Source organism: Bactrocera oleae, chromosome 6 (assembly GCF_042242935.1).
Source record: "Bactrocera oleae isolate idBacOlea1 chromosome 6, idBacOlea1, whole genome shotgun sequence".
NCBI classification, from domain to species: domain Eukaryota; kingdom Metazoa; phylum Arthropoda; class Insecta; order Diptera; family Tephritidae; genus Bactrocera; species Bactrocera oleae.
The window spans coordinates 41,889,801-41,906,295 of NC_091540.1; the positions used below are offsets into that span (position 1 = coordinate 41,889,801).

The window sequence follows — 16,495 nt, forward strand, 5'->3', positions numbered from 1 at the left end:
AGACCCCGACATTCCAAACATATTTCCTGCGTGCAATGAGGCTCCGCATGATACTAATCACCTTTTTGCATTCCCAACAAACCCACCTCATCTAACATCTTTTTCCCTATGTTTCGACCCCGTCGAAACAGCCTGTTTCTTGGGCCTCCCGTTAAATGACCTCGACGACAACCAAACCATCACCTATCATCCAAGCGAGGACTAGACAACCGTTACAACAACAACTACTCGGTTTACAATTTAAGTTTAATATTCTTCTTATATTCAACGCAGCCGTATTAGCTGTAAAATGTTTCTAGCCCCAGGTGTTGCCACTTTTTTATATCTTTTAATTTAATTAAGCAGTAACAAAACACCTTGGTTCACCTTAGGATATTTTCCATTTCCGCTGCAGGAATCATGTAGTTGTACATTTTTATCTCATATTGGCATTTCCTTCAATTTAATATCAACCTAATTTAAAGATTTAAATATGTAAAATAAAATATGAATTGCCTATAAAGGAAGTACAAATTATAACCAATGCACAAAAAATAAAAGGAAGAGAATAATTACTACATGTGTAAGATATTTGTTCTCTTCAACACAATTTTTCTTATTACTGAACAAAAAAGTTGCCCTCTACTGGGTAGTCAAAGGCAGCAGACCATGTAATATATTTGTAAGGGTGGTTCTTAAAGGGTTACATGGGTTTCGCGGCTTCAAAAAACAAAAAAAAAAATTTATTGTGTTATTTTATTCTATAACATCTCTAAAATATTGTCCCAAATTCTCATGTTGATATCAGTAATAGTTTTGAAGATACAGCTTTGAAAGTAACGCGCCCGAGGTCATCTATATTGTCACTTAAAACTTTAATAGCGTTTTTCTCGAAACTGTGTTTTCAAAGTCGGTTGTCAAGATTTCTCGCGAACTACTCAACCGATCTTGATGAAATTTTATACAGGTGTTTGAGATACAATTTGCTCGTACTTGGACGAAGGATTTTTTTTTCAATTATAACTATTTTAAAAAAAAGAAATGTCGAGCAAATTTTAACAAAATTTTAATTTTTTTGGAAAAAGGTCTACCAAAATTCTAATTTGAACTTGTTTTTTTTTCCTTAGATCAAATACGAGTCTTAACTAAAACACATATATTGGTTTTTCATTTTAAATGATTCTGTCAGGAGTTATGCTGACAACGCGGTCGCACCTTTTTTTCGAGGGGTCACCGGAAATGACGTTACAATGGCGGAGTTTTAATTTTTTTTTTTTTTTTGAAAATCTCAGATTATTATTATTCTTTAAATGAGTATCTTTAAGACAGAAAAAATTTGAATTAAATAAATAATATTTTATATAAAAAAAATTTCTGAATATAGGTAATTTTTTACCCGACGAAACCCATATAACCCCTTAAGTATTCAGTTCATGTTTAAAACAGATGCGTTAAACTTCTATGTCTGCGTCTACTTCTATCGATATTTTTTCGATTTTAATATAGTGAAGAAGATTTGAGTCTTTATAAAAAGTTCAACTTTGACCTTAACCATCACCAATCGGCAGCAAAATGTATATGCAATTTCTTCATCTTTAGTATGGGATTGAAAATATAGACTCATTTGAAAGCCACCGTTGCCCTTCTCTGTTGGTAATTGACTCTTAATTGAATAGCTCTCGTTTTTGGGTTCACGTTTTAACCAATTAATTCTCCCCTACACTGTGACCAGAAAGTTTCCGGAAATTGTCATTTAAACTGCCCGCGCTCAATATTTTTCAGCACTTTTTTTGTTTATTTGGTAGCACTGTCCTTAATTACTATGCCAATATAAACTATATGAAATCAGCCGACCTCAGTAGTGTTTTGCGATTTTTACAATGAAACAAAACATTGAACAAGGATTTTGCATAAAATTTCGTGTGCGGAATCGTTGCGAAAGATATAAAAGGCTTATGATAATTTATTCTATCGACAACCGAAGTCTACGGCTGGTATAAAGCCTTTAAGTATGGTGGTGAAACCGTCGAGGACATACCTCGTTCCTGTCGTCCCTCGACGTCTACCACTGACGATAACATCAAAAAAGTGAAGGAAACCGTGCTCGAAAAATGTCATGTGAGCATTAAAGAGATATTAAGTAAGCTAAACATCGGCCGTGGAGCAACTCGTTTGATTTTGAACGATAATTTGGTCAATGCTCGAGTTGTTCCAAAAGAGCTGAATTTTTTCAGAAAGACCATAGTTGTGAACGATTTTAAGACCAAAAACTCATTCAATACCATCGATCAACCACCGTATTCACCGGACTTGGCCCCATGCGACTATTTTTGTCTCCACAACTTAATGTACCGCTCCGTGGAACCCGTTTCGACTCGATTGAGGCCGTAAAAGAAAATTCGCAGAGGGAACTGAAGGTGATACCGGACAGCGCCTACAAGGCATGATGTTTCGATGATTGGAAAAAGAGGTGGCACATATCATATTTTGAAGGCGACAAAATAAATATTGGTGAAGATTAAAATTTTTTCGTTTTATTTACAATTTCTGGAAACTTTCTGGTCACAAGATATACCGATTTCAATATATTCTTACTAGTATGTAACTAGTCCAATTGCATGCAAGGTATTTCTCCGCCGGTGTTATCACTTACATGTTCATGATATGTATGTATGTACATACTTGTATATATAAATGTAAACATATTTAAGTAAATATGCATGTCATTGAGGAGGATTAAAATGGGAACAAGTAAGTTTTCTTTATGACATTTCATACTGTCTCAGCTCTTCATAAAAAAACGTTCCTTTTATTTGTGTTCAGGTGGCACGTGATGTGTTTATAAAGCTTGCGTGTCCTGTGTTAAATAAATAACCTAAAAACAAAAAGGAAAAATGTAAACACGAACAGAAATTTGGTCAACCAAAATGAAATGGATACTTAAATAGGCGGAAGACATCAAAAGTTGCGCAAGCATTTATTATTGTTGTTTTTAGTGATTGTCGATTGTCCCAAGATAAGAGAGGCTTTGGCGTTCAGTTAATTGCATGCGTATGTGTCATAATTTGTGAAATGATGGCCCTGCCTCGCTGGTCAACCTCGCCACCGGTGTTGTCGAGGCACATAATTAACCGCATGTAGCACATTTGTAAACGTATATTTATATATAGGTAAACGATTATATTTATAATACAATAAATAATTCCTCAAAACTCGAAGGGGTTCTGTGCGTTGTGATTCTATGTGCTTAGCTAGGTTCAAACTTATTATTTTGAGTGCATTATTAAGCTTAATTTGAGTTGCCGCAAATTATATGCTGACATTACTTTAACATAAGTTTCAATTTTTATATTATTATCTGTGATCATTATTTTTCAACTTCTGACTGTGCCAGAAAAAACAAAAGCAATCGAAATCAGTGTGCTCACAAACTTTCATGCAAAAACCAAAACTAACTTAATTTATAATGCAACTGTTATTTATTGTTCCACTTATTTGTGTTGTACTTGAATTGACATAAAAGCTTTCCGGCCGTTGCTTGTAAGCTTTTGAAAATGCGCATGCTCTCTGTCGAGCGCCCTCTGTGATGATTTTTACAATTAAGTATTTGGAAGCTAACTTATAGAAATATTTGCGCTTATCTTATTATACCTTGAACAAGGTTTATTAAGTTTGCAAAATCGTCGGAGACGATATATAATATATATAAATGATCAGTGTGACGAGGTGAGCCCATTTAAACATGTCCATCTGTCGGTCTGTATTTACGCAAACTACTTGTAGTTCCTAAGTTTTTGAGATATCGGTATAGCATTTCGTAAACAAATATAAAATGTAAATGTATTGTCGGACGCTCTTTGCCAACGCTGTAAAGAGTAGGTCGAGGTTGAGTCACCTTGTTGCTTTCTTCTCTATTGCCCGGCTTTTGCCAGAATGAGATTAAAGTATAATAGACACAACATTGAAGATCTTAGAGAAATGGCTGAGATTGATATTAATCAACTTAATAAATTTGTGGTAAGCTCAAATTCGGACAAACATTTGTCCAAGTGAGATCCATAGATTTTGGATGAACCCTACGGCCTAACCTAAGATATAAGAAATGCAGCCGAAGCTAAAGTTTTTTCTTATTTTTAGAATGAATACCCTCCGTAGAGAAGAAGATGTAATTTAGCATATTTATAAAAATCCATAATTAGAAATCTCGGATCTATGAGTTTATGCAGTTTTTAAAAATGACTGAACATTCTAATGAGAACTAAAAACATTTAAAAGAACATTATAAGGACTATGTAAACAAGAAATTTATTTACTGACGATGTTATTTAAGATATCGTATTGTTGATTCGTCTAAAATTATAATAATATATATTCTATTATTTTCTAATTTACATCAATATAGGAGTTTTTCAAGTTAGTTGTAGTAGACCAATTATATATGTTTCCCATATATTATACTAACATTGTAGTGTCTGCAAACCCACTCATGAAATGCAAATAAAATAATGCTGCCTAAAGTTATGATTACGCCTAGCAAGTGTCTTTTAATAACCGTGTGAGAAGTACAGGCCAATATTTATTTCCAAACAAAAAGTGTTGAAAACTCCTAAAAGTAGACATGATCTAATTTAACTTTAGAGCCGAGAAGTTCATTAAATAACTATGAGAGAGATAAAAAGGGAGAAAGTGTGAGTTGCTTTTACCATAACTGAAACCATAGGAGTTGTAACAGCATTTTTAGCACTAAAAACAATGACCTTTTTTTTAACATAGATCATAAATTAAGTTTTTTTAAGTTCGAAATTGAAAGAAAACCTACACTACTTTAATAAAATAAATATGAGAGTCACTTCAAATAACTGCTGTCATGTAGGGAATATGCCTGGCAAAAAAATAAAATTCGAAAAACACTAATTTGAAGCTTTTTGCGCTTAATTAAAAGCCTATGCTCGCAAACAAATTGTACTCGCACTAGCGTTACCAAGGAAATTCGAACAAACAGCCAAACTTATATTTTACATACGACACAATGGCTCGATGGTCGGTCGGTTCACTGGCCCACCCGGTTAGCTTGCCGCCTGACCACCCATTTGCTAGCGCCAGCGCCACTTACAACAATTTAGCGCCACTTTAGTTTCCGCGAGACGTCAACCGACAACAGGGGCTGGGCGCTACCAGCCAAAAGGGTGAGTAATTTCTACTGCCGACAGCGTCACTCCCAAAATGCGCTACCACCAGTGTTTGCCACTAAGACGAAACTAACCTTATACGAAGCAGAGTCGCGACAGTAAACAAAACGCAACCGACGCGAAGATACGCGAATTTTGCGTGAAGCGGAAAACCGTGGAAGTGACATAAGAAAACGAAAGTAAAAATTTTTGTGTAACTGTGCATGAAATTTAAAAATTGAAATTTTATGCAAATAGAAATGGAGAACCAGTGAAAATTATGCAAAGTAAATTTTGCAAGTAAAAATGTTTTGAAAAGTGCTGTGATTTTCGAAAATATTGAAAACAACAAATTAAGTTCAATTGCCCATTGGAGTGAGCTGTCTGCTGTTGTGTAGTTCGGCATGCATTTTCTGCGAAAAAAGGTGAGGCGCCCAGACAGCTGCTATGTGTGTATGGCAGCGTCTGGCTGAAAGGGCTATAAGCGCTTGCAGTATGCACAGTTATAAGCGTGCACATAAAAAGTGTTGTGGTTGTATTGTGTGTGCTTTAACTGTTAAAAGTGTGAAGAAAAATTTGTTAGACATTATTAAGTTTTTTTGTTGAAATAAGTGTATTTTGGTGAAATCCAATAATCTGAACATTAAGCTCTTTAATTCGAAATCATATGTAAATTTATATATGAATATAGTTTCTGACAAATATTATTTGGCAACATTTCTGCTTTGAAAGCTAAAATCAACGTACTCACTTTGTCTCTTCAACTACAATCACCCTTGCAAGTAACTTTAAGTCAAGTCAACCAACCACAGTTCTGAGTAAAATATTTTTTTTGTTCTTTTTGAAATTAAATGCTACACTTGACCTATGTCAACTTGAGTTTCGGCTGCATGCCAAAATATTTTGCACTTTCCAATACAAAACGAGTACTTTATGCAGTATAATATTCCTTGTAAGAACTCTCGCCAAGAAACAAAAAGCCAAAAAAAAAAAAAACACTAGAAGGAAAATAAACACACGCAATGAAAATTCAAAATGATTGTTCTATTTTACATTTTGTTGCAATAAAAAATTATATTTCCTAGACTTCACTCTGTTAACTAAGCACTCCCCACTTGCTCGCTTTCTGAAATTCCCTCCACCTGCTCGCATGCCTTACACTGTCTGTTGTGGCATATTATAAACATACTCATGTGTTGATTTCTAAGTACTTGCCACACCATGCCTGTTCTTTTTTCTGCTCCCAATTCACCAAGCCCTTTCTATGCGATCGATGTTTGTCCTCATTTGCTCGGACCCACACAGCTACAAACACGCATAATTGCCTTAGTTCTGATTTCCACACACACATCCATACATACCTTGCTTAATCAGATATTGATACTAAATCATGACATTGTTGACTTAACTGTAAATAGCAAAATGTTTAAATTTACATTTATTCGCCGCACGCTAGCCTGTGAAAAGCAACACACAAACTGGAGAAAAGCATGTCAGGGAAATAGAAAAATTAAAAGGTGACTTATGGGGAAATTGCCATCCTTTGCTGTGTAGGGCTAGCAAGTAGCTAGATGAATGAGAGCGAGAGTGACGTTGAGGTTCCTCCTTTAAGTCACAAAAAAAGCACTGTTTGAGTCTTGGAATGGTAGAGTAAATAAAGTACTATATATGAATCTGCTAAAGTACTATATAAGAGTATTTTAAAGAAAAACATATATAATTTTTCAATATTATCTCAAACTGGTCATTAGTTATCAAAATTGATAGTTTTTTGATAATTATTTGTTTTCACCCTCGTCATGAACCAATAGCTCTAAATAGTTTCTCTGTCAGCACGAAAAAATAGTATTGCACACTATAGCTAACACTAGTTGATATACCTCCAGCCTCATCAACAAATTTTGCCTCTCCGATCTGATAAATTCTTATATTTTATTATTTTATTTCCTTTCTAACGTTTTTTCGTTCCATATTTCTATAGCTTTTATTCTCAAACTTCTCTTATGTTTAGAACTAACATTATTAGAGGCACGAAGGAGGGAAAGTTTGTAATCCTGAAGATCTGCGGGCGTATGAGTAACATACACTAGGCTATGTACACAGTGAGTTATTGTACAAAATATCAAAAAATAAAATAAAAATGTCTTACACCTTATCAAATTGTTTGGATGGGACTTAAACTAAGTAAGTAAGTCCTTAAGTAAGTCGTATTTGAAACAAAAAACCGACACTTTTTAGAGAATCGAATATTTATAGATCAGATAATTAACTAGATGTTATTTCCCATCTAACGCTATTTTCGGGGGGTTCCTGTAAAAAATTTGATAGTAATTCATTTTAACAAAAGAAATACCAATTTTCGAAGTGAAGACGAAAGTTTATATTTGAGAGTTTGTGGTGGTTATTCAAGTATATGACACGAGGTATATATTTATTTAATAGAGCATTCCAGTTTTACAGGAAGGTGACTTTAGAATTCATAAAAGGCACACAGTGGCATTATGAAGACCGGTATATTTGGTCATAGGATTGCCCTTATGGTATCAATATTAACGTTCTATGGATTAGAAAGAGACAGTTTTTAATAGAGACCGGGCGATTTCGTGATTCAAAGTATATATTTTTTCATACAAATACTACTACTTATACTTTAGGTGTTTTCAAGGTCTGAATTCTCATTGATCTTTGATCCTGTGAAATATTGTGAATACTATTTTTCTTTTCCCTTGGGCTCTCTGCGTCGACACTTTTTAGGGTAGAATAAAGTCGAACTGTGTGTGAATAAAGTTCTGAGTACTTTTGGGATCCAAACTGCCGAACTTATTTTAAAAACGGATTTGTCGAACGAATTTCTTCATCACCTAAATAATTGTGGACGAATTTGTGTTTGCCTAGCAACAGTATGAGCCAGAAAACTTTGATATAATTGCTGATATACAACAACAATAATATCAACAACCAATTATAAACAGATGTACACAATATATAATCACACTCACCTTTTACTAAGTCTTCCTTTTTATCTTTTCTCTTTTTGACGCCTCAGGCGAGTCCACAGCCCAGCAACAACAACGCCAACAGCACAAGCAACAATCAAAATAACGGTCAAAGTGGCAATATAAGTGGCAATAGTACAAGTAGGCCACCTGAGGGTGAACAGCATAGTGTTGCAATATTAACAACAACAACAACAAACAACACAAATAATTGCAAACACAATTGCAACAACGTCAGCGCCGAAGAACACTTGGCGGAGGTGCTGGTTATGCCGGTGAATGACACAAAAGCGATTACAGCAACAACAACAGCAGCAGTTATAGAAAGACCAACTGTGGCGGAGGCCACTAAGAGCCGCGCCAACACAACCGATGAGAGCCATGAAGCCGGCATAAACAGCTGGAACTGTGGCAATGCGGCAAATGCGGCAACAACTGCAAGCGAGGCCAACACAATGGTCGGGGTACGAAGTACGGCTGCCACTGCACCAATTGCGCAAGAGGAAGACGACGCCGAGGAGGTTTGGTATTCCGGGGAGGAGGATGGTGACCACGATGTGGAGTTGGCGGAAAAACAACGGGAAAGTTGCTGCTGTTTGGTCAATGACAACGAACAGTGTTGTCAAGTCGATATCGATTTGAATATTAATTCAGTTACAATAACAGCGGCGACAACAGAGAAACCAATGCAGCGCAGCAAATCGCGCGTGCGCACATACTTGAAGCGGTGCAGAGATCGGCTGACGGGTCAGCATCAACAGGCGGTCGCAAATGCAACAAATTCCACAGCAGCAACAACAACAACCGTCAGCAAAACGTATGTGCAAGATGAAAAGTGCCAAGAATCGATTGGCGTTGAGGTGTCGAGTACAGCGCGCAGCCCAAGCACCCAGCAATTCTCCGCTCTCGAAGAAAAAAAGGATGAAGAAACGGAGGCAGAGGGGGCGTATGAGGAAGTTGAGAATAAGGCGTGTACCACTACATTAATTGCCACAACCGAGCGACAGGTCGGCGCAGTAGCGCACACGCTATTTTCACCAATTGCGATGGTCGTGGAGGACGAGCGCACGGCGGGAGAGGAGGCGTCGTTGGAGCTAGACGAAGAAGCGCACTTAACAAGCGAACAATCGGTGTTGGCTTACGATGATATTGAATTTAGTTTGCCGTCACCGTCAGTGTTGATGGACAGCGGTAGTTCGAATGTCAGTGCTGACCAGCAACAACAACAACATCCGACACTGTTGACCTCTGCTAAGCATAAGCGCGACGCCCTCACTTTGGCGGCCGCTGAAGTTGAAGTCCAAGTTGATGACTCGGCTGATTTAACTGTCGAACAAGAGACAAGACAGATGCAACAAAAATGCCAACAACAACAACAAATACAAAGTGGCAGCCTGCAAACTGGCAAGCTAAAGTGCTCAACCGTTGCCGCTGATGGCGGTAGAGGAAAACTACTACAACAACAAACACAGCAACAACAGTCGCTCATGAGTATCAGTACCAGCTGTCCGCCACTTGTCAAGGAAGAACAATTGGCTTTCGCTATACATATGGTAAGTAATACCACCATTTATCTGGCTCAACCGACCGCCCATTGCACTTACGAACCTTTTGTTGCACTTCCAACACTTTTCTAAAAAATATATTATATAAATTTTCCACACAATTGTCTGTTCATTACCACAAGTCTGCTTTTCTTAATAATTTTTCTTTGCTTTCTCTCCGTTATCCGCTGTTGTTGTAGGACTCGGGCACCGCTGCGCTGATTGACAAACACCTCGCCGCCATTTATCCTGTCTATATGGCGTGCACACGCTCGATTCTAATTCGGCAAGCGCGCGACTTACTTGTCTGTTCATATCTCGGCTGCTTGCAGTCGTTCGAAATGGAATTCCTATGCAAATTTGCCGAAATTGCTGCTGAGCTGCGGCAACGGCATGCCGTCGGTGTGGTGAGTAATGCACTTTGATTACTTTTCTCAATACATGCAAACAAATACAAATCTACTAGATATGTGTTTGGGGATTCTTGACATAAGCGCAACACTAAAGTTAAATAATTGACATAACAGCTGTTGTGATTGGGTAATCTTGCCAAAATAGAGAGTAATTGGTATGTGTTGGAATCTTATAGACTGTAATATACTCGAAAAGTTGTTCTTTAAATTGATATTGTATTATTTTTAGTTTTCAGCACCAAGATTTTAGAAATTAGTGGACATTAAGTTAGAGTAAAAGCTCGAGTCATTATAAAAATTGTGATAACGCTAGTTAAACCAAAGGGAAGTAAGAAAATTTTGTAGAACATATATAAATGAGAAAAACTATATTAATAAAGTAAGGAAGTACTTAATTCGAGCGAGAACAAAAGTGAAAGCTTTTAAGAATTTGTGTATGAAAATATTCTCTAAAATGCATTAATGTGGTAATAATGTTATCAATTAAGGGGTTAGGTGTTGTCAGAGTCACGAAAAAACTAGAATTTTTAATAATTTTGTTGCCAATAAATTATTTTATTTTATAAAGTGACAACAAAGCATCATAAATTAGGTTTCGACCTGACTTGACAGAAATTTGGAAAAAAAAAAATCAAAATTAGTAACTCTTTGCGTTGATCCGGTTCCAGCCGCAGCTGCTGGTGGTTGCCATCAGTAATCCTTGGCGACTGATCTAAAATCAATTGGATGACAAAAATTAGTTTTATAAATAGATAATCTAGTGTCCTGGTCGAAACTGGCGGCCTCAGGAAAATATTTTTTTCAGAATTTCGGATAAAAACCTCCAGTTCGTAACAACTAAGCTAAAACCAATTGAGATAGATACGTCGTTTTATAAATCATATACATACATATCAATCATACTCAACTTTTTTATTATAAAATGCATCTCAAAGAAGACTTTGACCCAAAGTGTAAATAAAATTAAAAATCTTTGAATTAATTTCTAAATTTTTTATGTACATTTGTATGTATATGTGTATGTATAAATATGGTATATATAGGTTTTTCTTTTCATTCATAAATACTCTCAATCTTCGCCCATCAATTTGCACGCTTTAATGCTAAATGATATGATTAACAATCATTAACAAGTAGACAACTACGGTAACTCGAAACGAACGCTACACATATAACTATATACTATAAATACACTTATATACACACAACTTCTACCGAAGTTAACGCGCCATGCCCATAATTATTTGACCGCACCATTCATTAATTCCGACTACTCAGTCTGTTAACAGCAACTACAACAAAAACAATGCTGCATGGCAAGCAACTGGTCGAAAAAATGAAAACAAATGTTATGCCTAACAGCAACCGTTAACAGTGAGCAAATATTGAGCGCAAGTCGCTCAACGGAAACGCTCTGATTCATGTGAGAGATGTACTCGGCTGTGTAAGTACATATGCATATGTGGCTGCAGCTTGGAATGTAAATAAACAAAAGTGAAGCAGGGTTGCCGTAGCGATGAAATTAGGATTATATTATTGTTATTATTTTATTATTTGTTCAAAAGACACATACACCTTTTACATATAAATATACCTTCTCTCTGAAAGAAAATAAATACCATGTCTGAGCAGAGAACTTAAAACAATGAGAAGGTGCAGGTTCGACAGCGAACAATTTGTAGGAATTTATCAAGGAGTTCACCACAGATGCACGAGAAACAAATAACATTTTTCGCTTTTATAACAGCGGTGAATCTGTAAACATACGCTCTCTTAACATAACCAAACGGCGAATATTGAAGAGATATTAAATTCATGCCAAACTGGGAATATTGATATGCTATTTGAAACATATTCCTTTTATTGAACTACTATTTATTATTTTTTAAATTATTTTATGTTAATTCATTTTATTATGAGAAATATATCAAAATACTTTTAAATTATTACTAATAAAGTATTTTGATATATTTCTTAAAATAATTCATTAATTGTACTTGACACCATTATGGAGTCATAAAAGTACAGAATTGTGTTTTGCCGTCGGTATTTCACATTCATGCTTCAATTTTTCTTTTCAAATGCATGTGTAAACATATGTAACAGGACATACATATATTATGTCGTTTACACATTTGTATGTATTTTTATGTAGATATGTACACTCATTACTTCATGTGAAATCTCCGTTGCCACATTTTTTGCTTTTATGTCAAAGCAGAGAACTTAAAACAATGAGAAGGTGCAGGTTCGACAGCGAAAAATTTGTAGGAATTTATCAAGGAGTTCACCACAGATGCACGAAAAACAAATAACATTTTTCGCTTTTATAACAGCGGTGAATCTGTACACATACGCTCTCTTAACATAACCAACCGACGAATATTGAAGAGAATATAATATGTGAGCAAAACTGGGCATATTGATATGCCATTTGAAATATATTCCCTTTTATTGAACTATTATCTATTATTTTTTAAATTATTTTATGTTAATTCATTTTTACTTTATTGTGAGTTATTAATAATAATTTAAAAATATTTTGATATAATATATTTCTTAAAATCATTCATTTACTTGACACAATTATGGCGTCACAAAAGTACAGAATTGTGTTTTGCCGTCGGCATTTCACATTCATGCTTCAATATTTCTTTTCAAATGCATGTGTAAAAGTAATTATGTACGTAAATATGTACTTTCATATATTATGACATACATATCTTATGTCGTTTGCACATTTGTATGTATTTGTATGTATATATGTACACTCAATTCTTCATGTGAAATCTCCGTTGACACATTTTTTGCTTTTATGTCAAAGAGTCTATCTGTCGAAGGACTGACGCGACGACAAAGCGTCACAACATTGTGTTGTTGGTAGAAAATCCGAGAAGTGCCGAAAACTAACCGAACGCTCGCCGATTGTCATCGCTTCCCTTGCCGCTCTAACAGCTTTGCCCACAAATCATTGTAGGTATGTATGTATTTATATGAGCATGCATACATATTGACGAAGATTTTTGCGAGCCACGGAAAAATATTTTAGAATTGTGAAATATTATAGCTTTGTTGCCACTTTTATCATTGATTTCTGTGTTTGCAGGGTTGTCACTTTTCTCTTCTAGAGGGAATATCAGAAATTTGTTCAATTTATGATTTTTAGCTTTTGCCATCGTCGCGAAAAGACGCTTGTAGGCAAACGCATGCTCGGGGAGATGTGTAAGGCGTTTGCTTTTATGAATGAAACGACTTAGCTTATTGCTTGTGCGCCAGCGTTCATGAATGAAAATGTTGTTGGTGTGCCATATTGATTTCTGGTGCTGATGCTATTTGAGACAATTGTTGTTTTTGTACAACAATGTTTGTATTTTGCCTATTGGCTGACGTACTTACATTTGTACGCTTAAATGTATGTAGATTTGTGTATGCATTACTTATTTTGGGCGGTCATATGCATATTTGTACATACATACTTACGTATAGAGCAGTGCGCTCACATGTATTTATTGATAATTGATAATATATTATTATATTACATAATATAACATATTGATGTACATACATAAATTATTAATTCTGTAAAAATTGAAATTAGAAAATTATGAAAATAGTAAAATATCATTTTTTGCATAATCTTTCACATTTTATCAATGTAGCATTTGTGCAAAAAAATAATAATTTATCAAATTTTCATCATAAAAATCGTTTATATGGCAAAAAATAATCATGCATATGTGAAGTGGCATTTGTATTTCTTGTTTTCTCATTCATTTCATTTCATTTTTCTCTTTATATTGGTAGATACGTATTTTGTCAGAGAACGTTGTTAAAAATTCTCATTTCTGTTAAATAACAGCAAAACTATACAGAAAGTGGTGAACTCCTTGATCTCAAATTTTCAGCCAACCAATCGAGCATCATACAAAATTCAATTTGCACCTTCTCATTGTTTTAAGTTCTCTGGTCAAAGAGTCAATCTGTCGAAGAACTGACGCGACGACAAAGCGTCACAACATTGTGTTGTTGGTAGAAAATCCGAGATGTGCCATACACACTCTTACAAACATACATCGCATATGGGCAAGTGCAAAGTCAATGTGTGTACAAAAAATTCGAACGTACTTACGTAAATTCTTTGACAAATACAGTCAATCCCGGTTAAGTGCCAAAACCAAAGATGCAGATTTTTTGTGCTTTGTAGTACATAAGCGATTGTGGTACTTAAGCGAGTGGTACCAAAACAAATTATTTCTATGTTTTTAAAAAAAAATTACCGTTTTCTTTAAAAAATTAAGAAAAAGAAAGTGAGATGCAGCAAGACACCGGCAGATAAGAGGGATTGGAGGAGTGATACTTAACCGGGGTTTACTGTATACATAAATCAGAGGAATATTGAATATTTTCTTTAAAAAGTTTCTTGAATTATAAATCGACAAATTTACTATGTTGTCACTTTTATTCTAAAATATTTTAATACTCATATTTGAGGGGTTGTCACTTTTCCCTTCTAGAGGGAATATCAGAAATTTGTTCAATTTATGATTTTTAGCTTTTGCCATCGTCGCGAAAAGACGCTTGTAGGCAAACGCATGCTCGGGGAGATGTGTAAGGCGTTTGCTTTTATGAATGAAACGACTTAGCTTATTGCTTGTGCGCCAGCGTTCATGAATGAAAATGTTGTTGGTGTGTGATTTACTACAAATTTAGGATTTGTCAATTTGGCTGCCATATTGATTTCTGGTGCTGATGCTATTTGAGACAATTGTTGTTTTTGTACAACAATGTTTGTATTTTTCTTATTGGCTGACGTACTTACATTTGTACGCTTAAATGTATGTAGATTTGTGTATGCATTACTTATTTTGCGCGGTCATATGCATATTTGTACATACATACTTACATATAGAGCAGTGCGCTCACATGTATTTATTGATAATTGATAATATATTATTATATTATATAATATAGCATATTATACATACATACATAAATTATTAATTCTGTAAAAATTGAAATTAGAAAATTATGAAAATAGTAAAATATCATTTTTTGCATAATCTTTCGCATTTTATCAATGTAGCATTTGTGCAAAATAATAATAATTTATCAATTTTTCATCATAAAAATCGTTTATGTCGCAAAAAATAATCATGCATATGTGAAGTGGCATTTGTATTTCTTGTTTTCTCATTCATTTCATTTCATTTTTCTCTTTATATTGGTAGATACGTATTTTGTCAGAGAACGTTGTTAACATTCTCATTTCTGTTAAATAACAGCAAAACTGTACATAAAGTGGTGAACTCCTTGATCTCAAATTTTCAGCCAACCAATCGAGCATCATACAAAATTCAATTTGCACCTTCTCATTGTTTTAAGTTCTCTGCTACAGCCCAAAAGCGACAGCAGCAGCAACACTAATAGCAGCAGCAGCAGCAGCAGCGGCAGCTACAGCTATGCCAAGAGCAGCACAGTCGCCGAGCGGCAGCGAGTTGTCCGGCCAGCCAGCAGCGAAGTCACCGGCAGCAGAGTCGGCAGCAGCAGCAAACGCCGGCATCTCGTGCCACAAACGTGCACATAGCGCTTGACCAGAGAACTTAAAACAATGAGAAGGTGCAGGTTCGACAGCGAAAAATTTGTAGGAATTTATCAAGGAGTTCACCACAGATGCACGAAAAACAAATAACATTTTTCGCTTTTATAACAGCGGTGAATCTGTACACATACGCTCTCTTAACATAACCAACCGACGAATATTGAAGAGAATATAATATGTGAGCAAAACTGGGCATATTGATATGCCATTTGAAATATATTCCCTTTTATTGAACTATTATCTATTATTTTTTAAATTATTTTATGTTAATTCATTTTTACTTTATTGTGAGTTATTAATAATAATTTAAAAATATTTTGATATAATATATTTCTTAAAATCATTCATTTACTTGACACAATTATGGCGTCACAAAAGTACAGAATTGTGTTTTGCCGTCGGCATTTCACATTCATGCTTCAATATTTCTTTTCAAATGCATGTGTAAAAGTAATTATGTACGTAAATATGTACTTTCATATATTATGACATACATATCTTATGTCGTTTGCACATTTGTATGTATTTGTATGTATATATGTACACTCAATTCTTCATGTGAAATCTCCGTTGACACATTTTTTGCTTTTATGTCAAAGAGTCTATCTGTCGAAGGACTGACGCGACGACAAAGCGTCACAACATTGTGTTGTTGGTAGAAAATCCGAGAAGTGCCGAAAACTAACCGAACGCTCGCCGATTGTCATCGCTTCCCTTGCCGCTCTAACAGCTTTGCCCACAAATCATTGTAGGTATGTATGTATTTATATGAGCATGCATACATATTGACGAAGAT

The 16,495-nt window shown here is 35.2% G+C and overlaps 2 protein-coding genes across 6 annotated transcripts in view; one reads left to right on the forward strand and one right to left on the reverse strand.

Annotated features, from left to right (window-relative positions):
- LOC118682016 (serine protease snake-like) overlaps positions 1-16,495 on the reverse strand; it is a 255,238-nt gene that overhangs the window by 102,856 nt on the left and 135,887 nt on the right. The window lies entirely within an intron of this gene.
- Positions 1-16,495, forward strand: part of LOC118680212 (serine-rich adhesin for platelets-like) — a 169,316-nt gene that overhangs the window by 25,877 nt on the left and 126,944 nt on the right. For all 4 annotated transcript variants that reach the window (XM_070111094.1, XM_070111095.1, XM_070111092.1 and 1 more), the window contains 2 exons: positions 8,194-9,696; positions 9,888-10,094. In XM_070111094.1, coding sequence (XP_069967195.1) covers positions 8,194-9,696; positions 9,888-10,094 — 1,710 coding nt within the window. The remainder of the gene's footprint in view (positions 1-8,193; positions 9,697-9,887; positions 10,095-16,495) is intronic.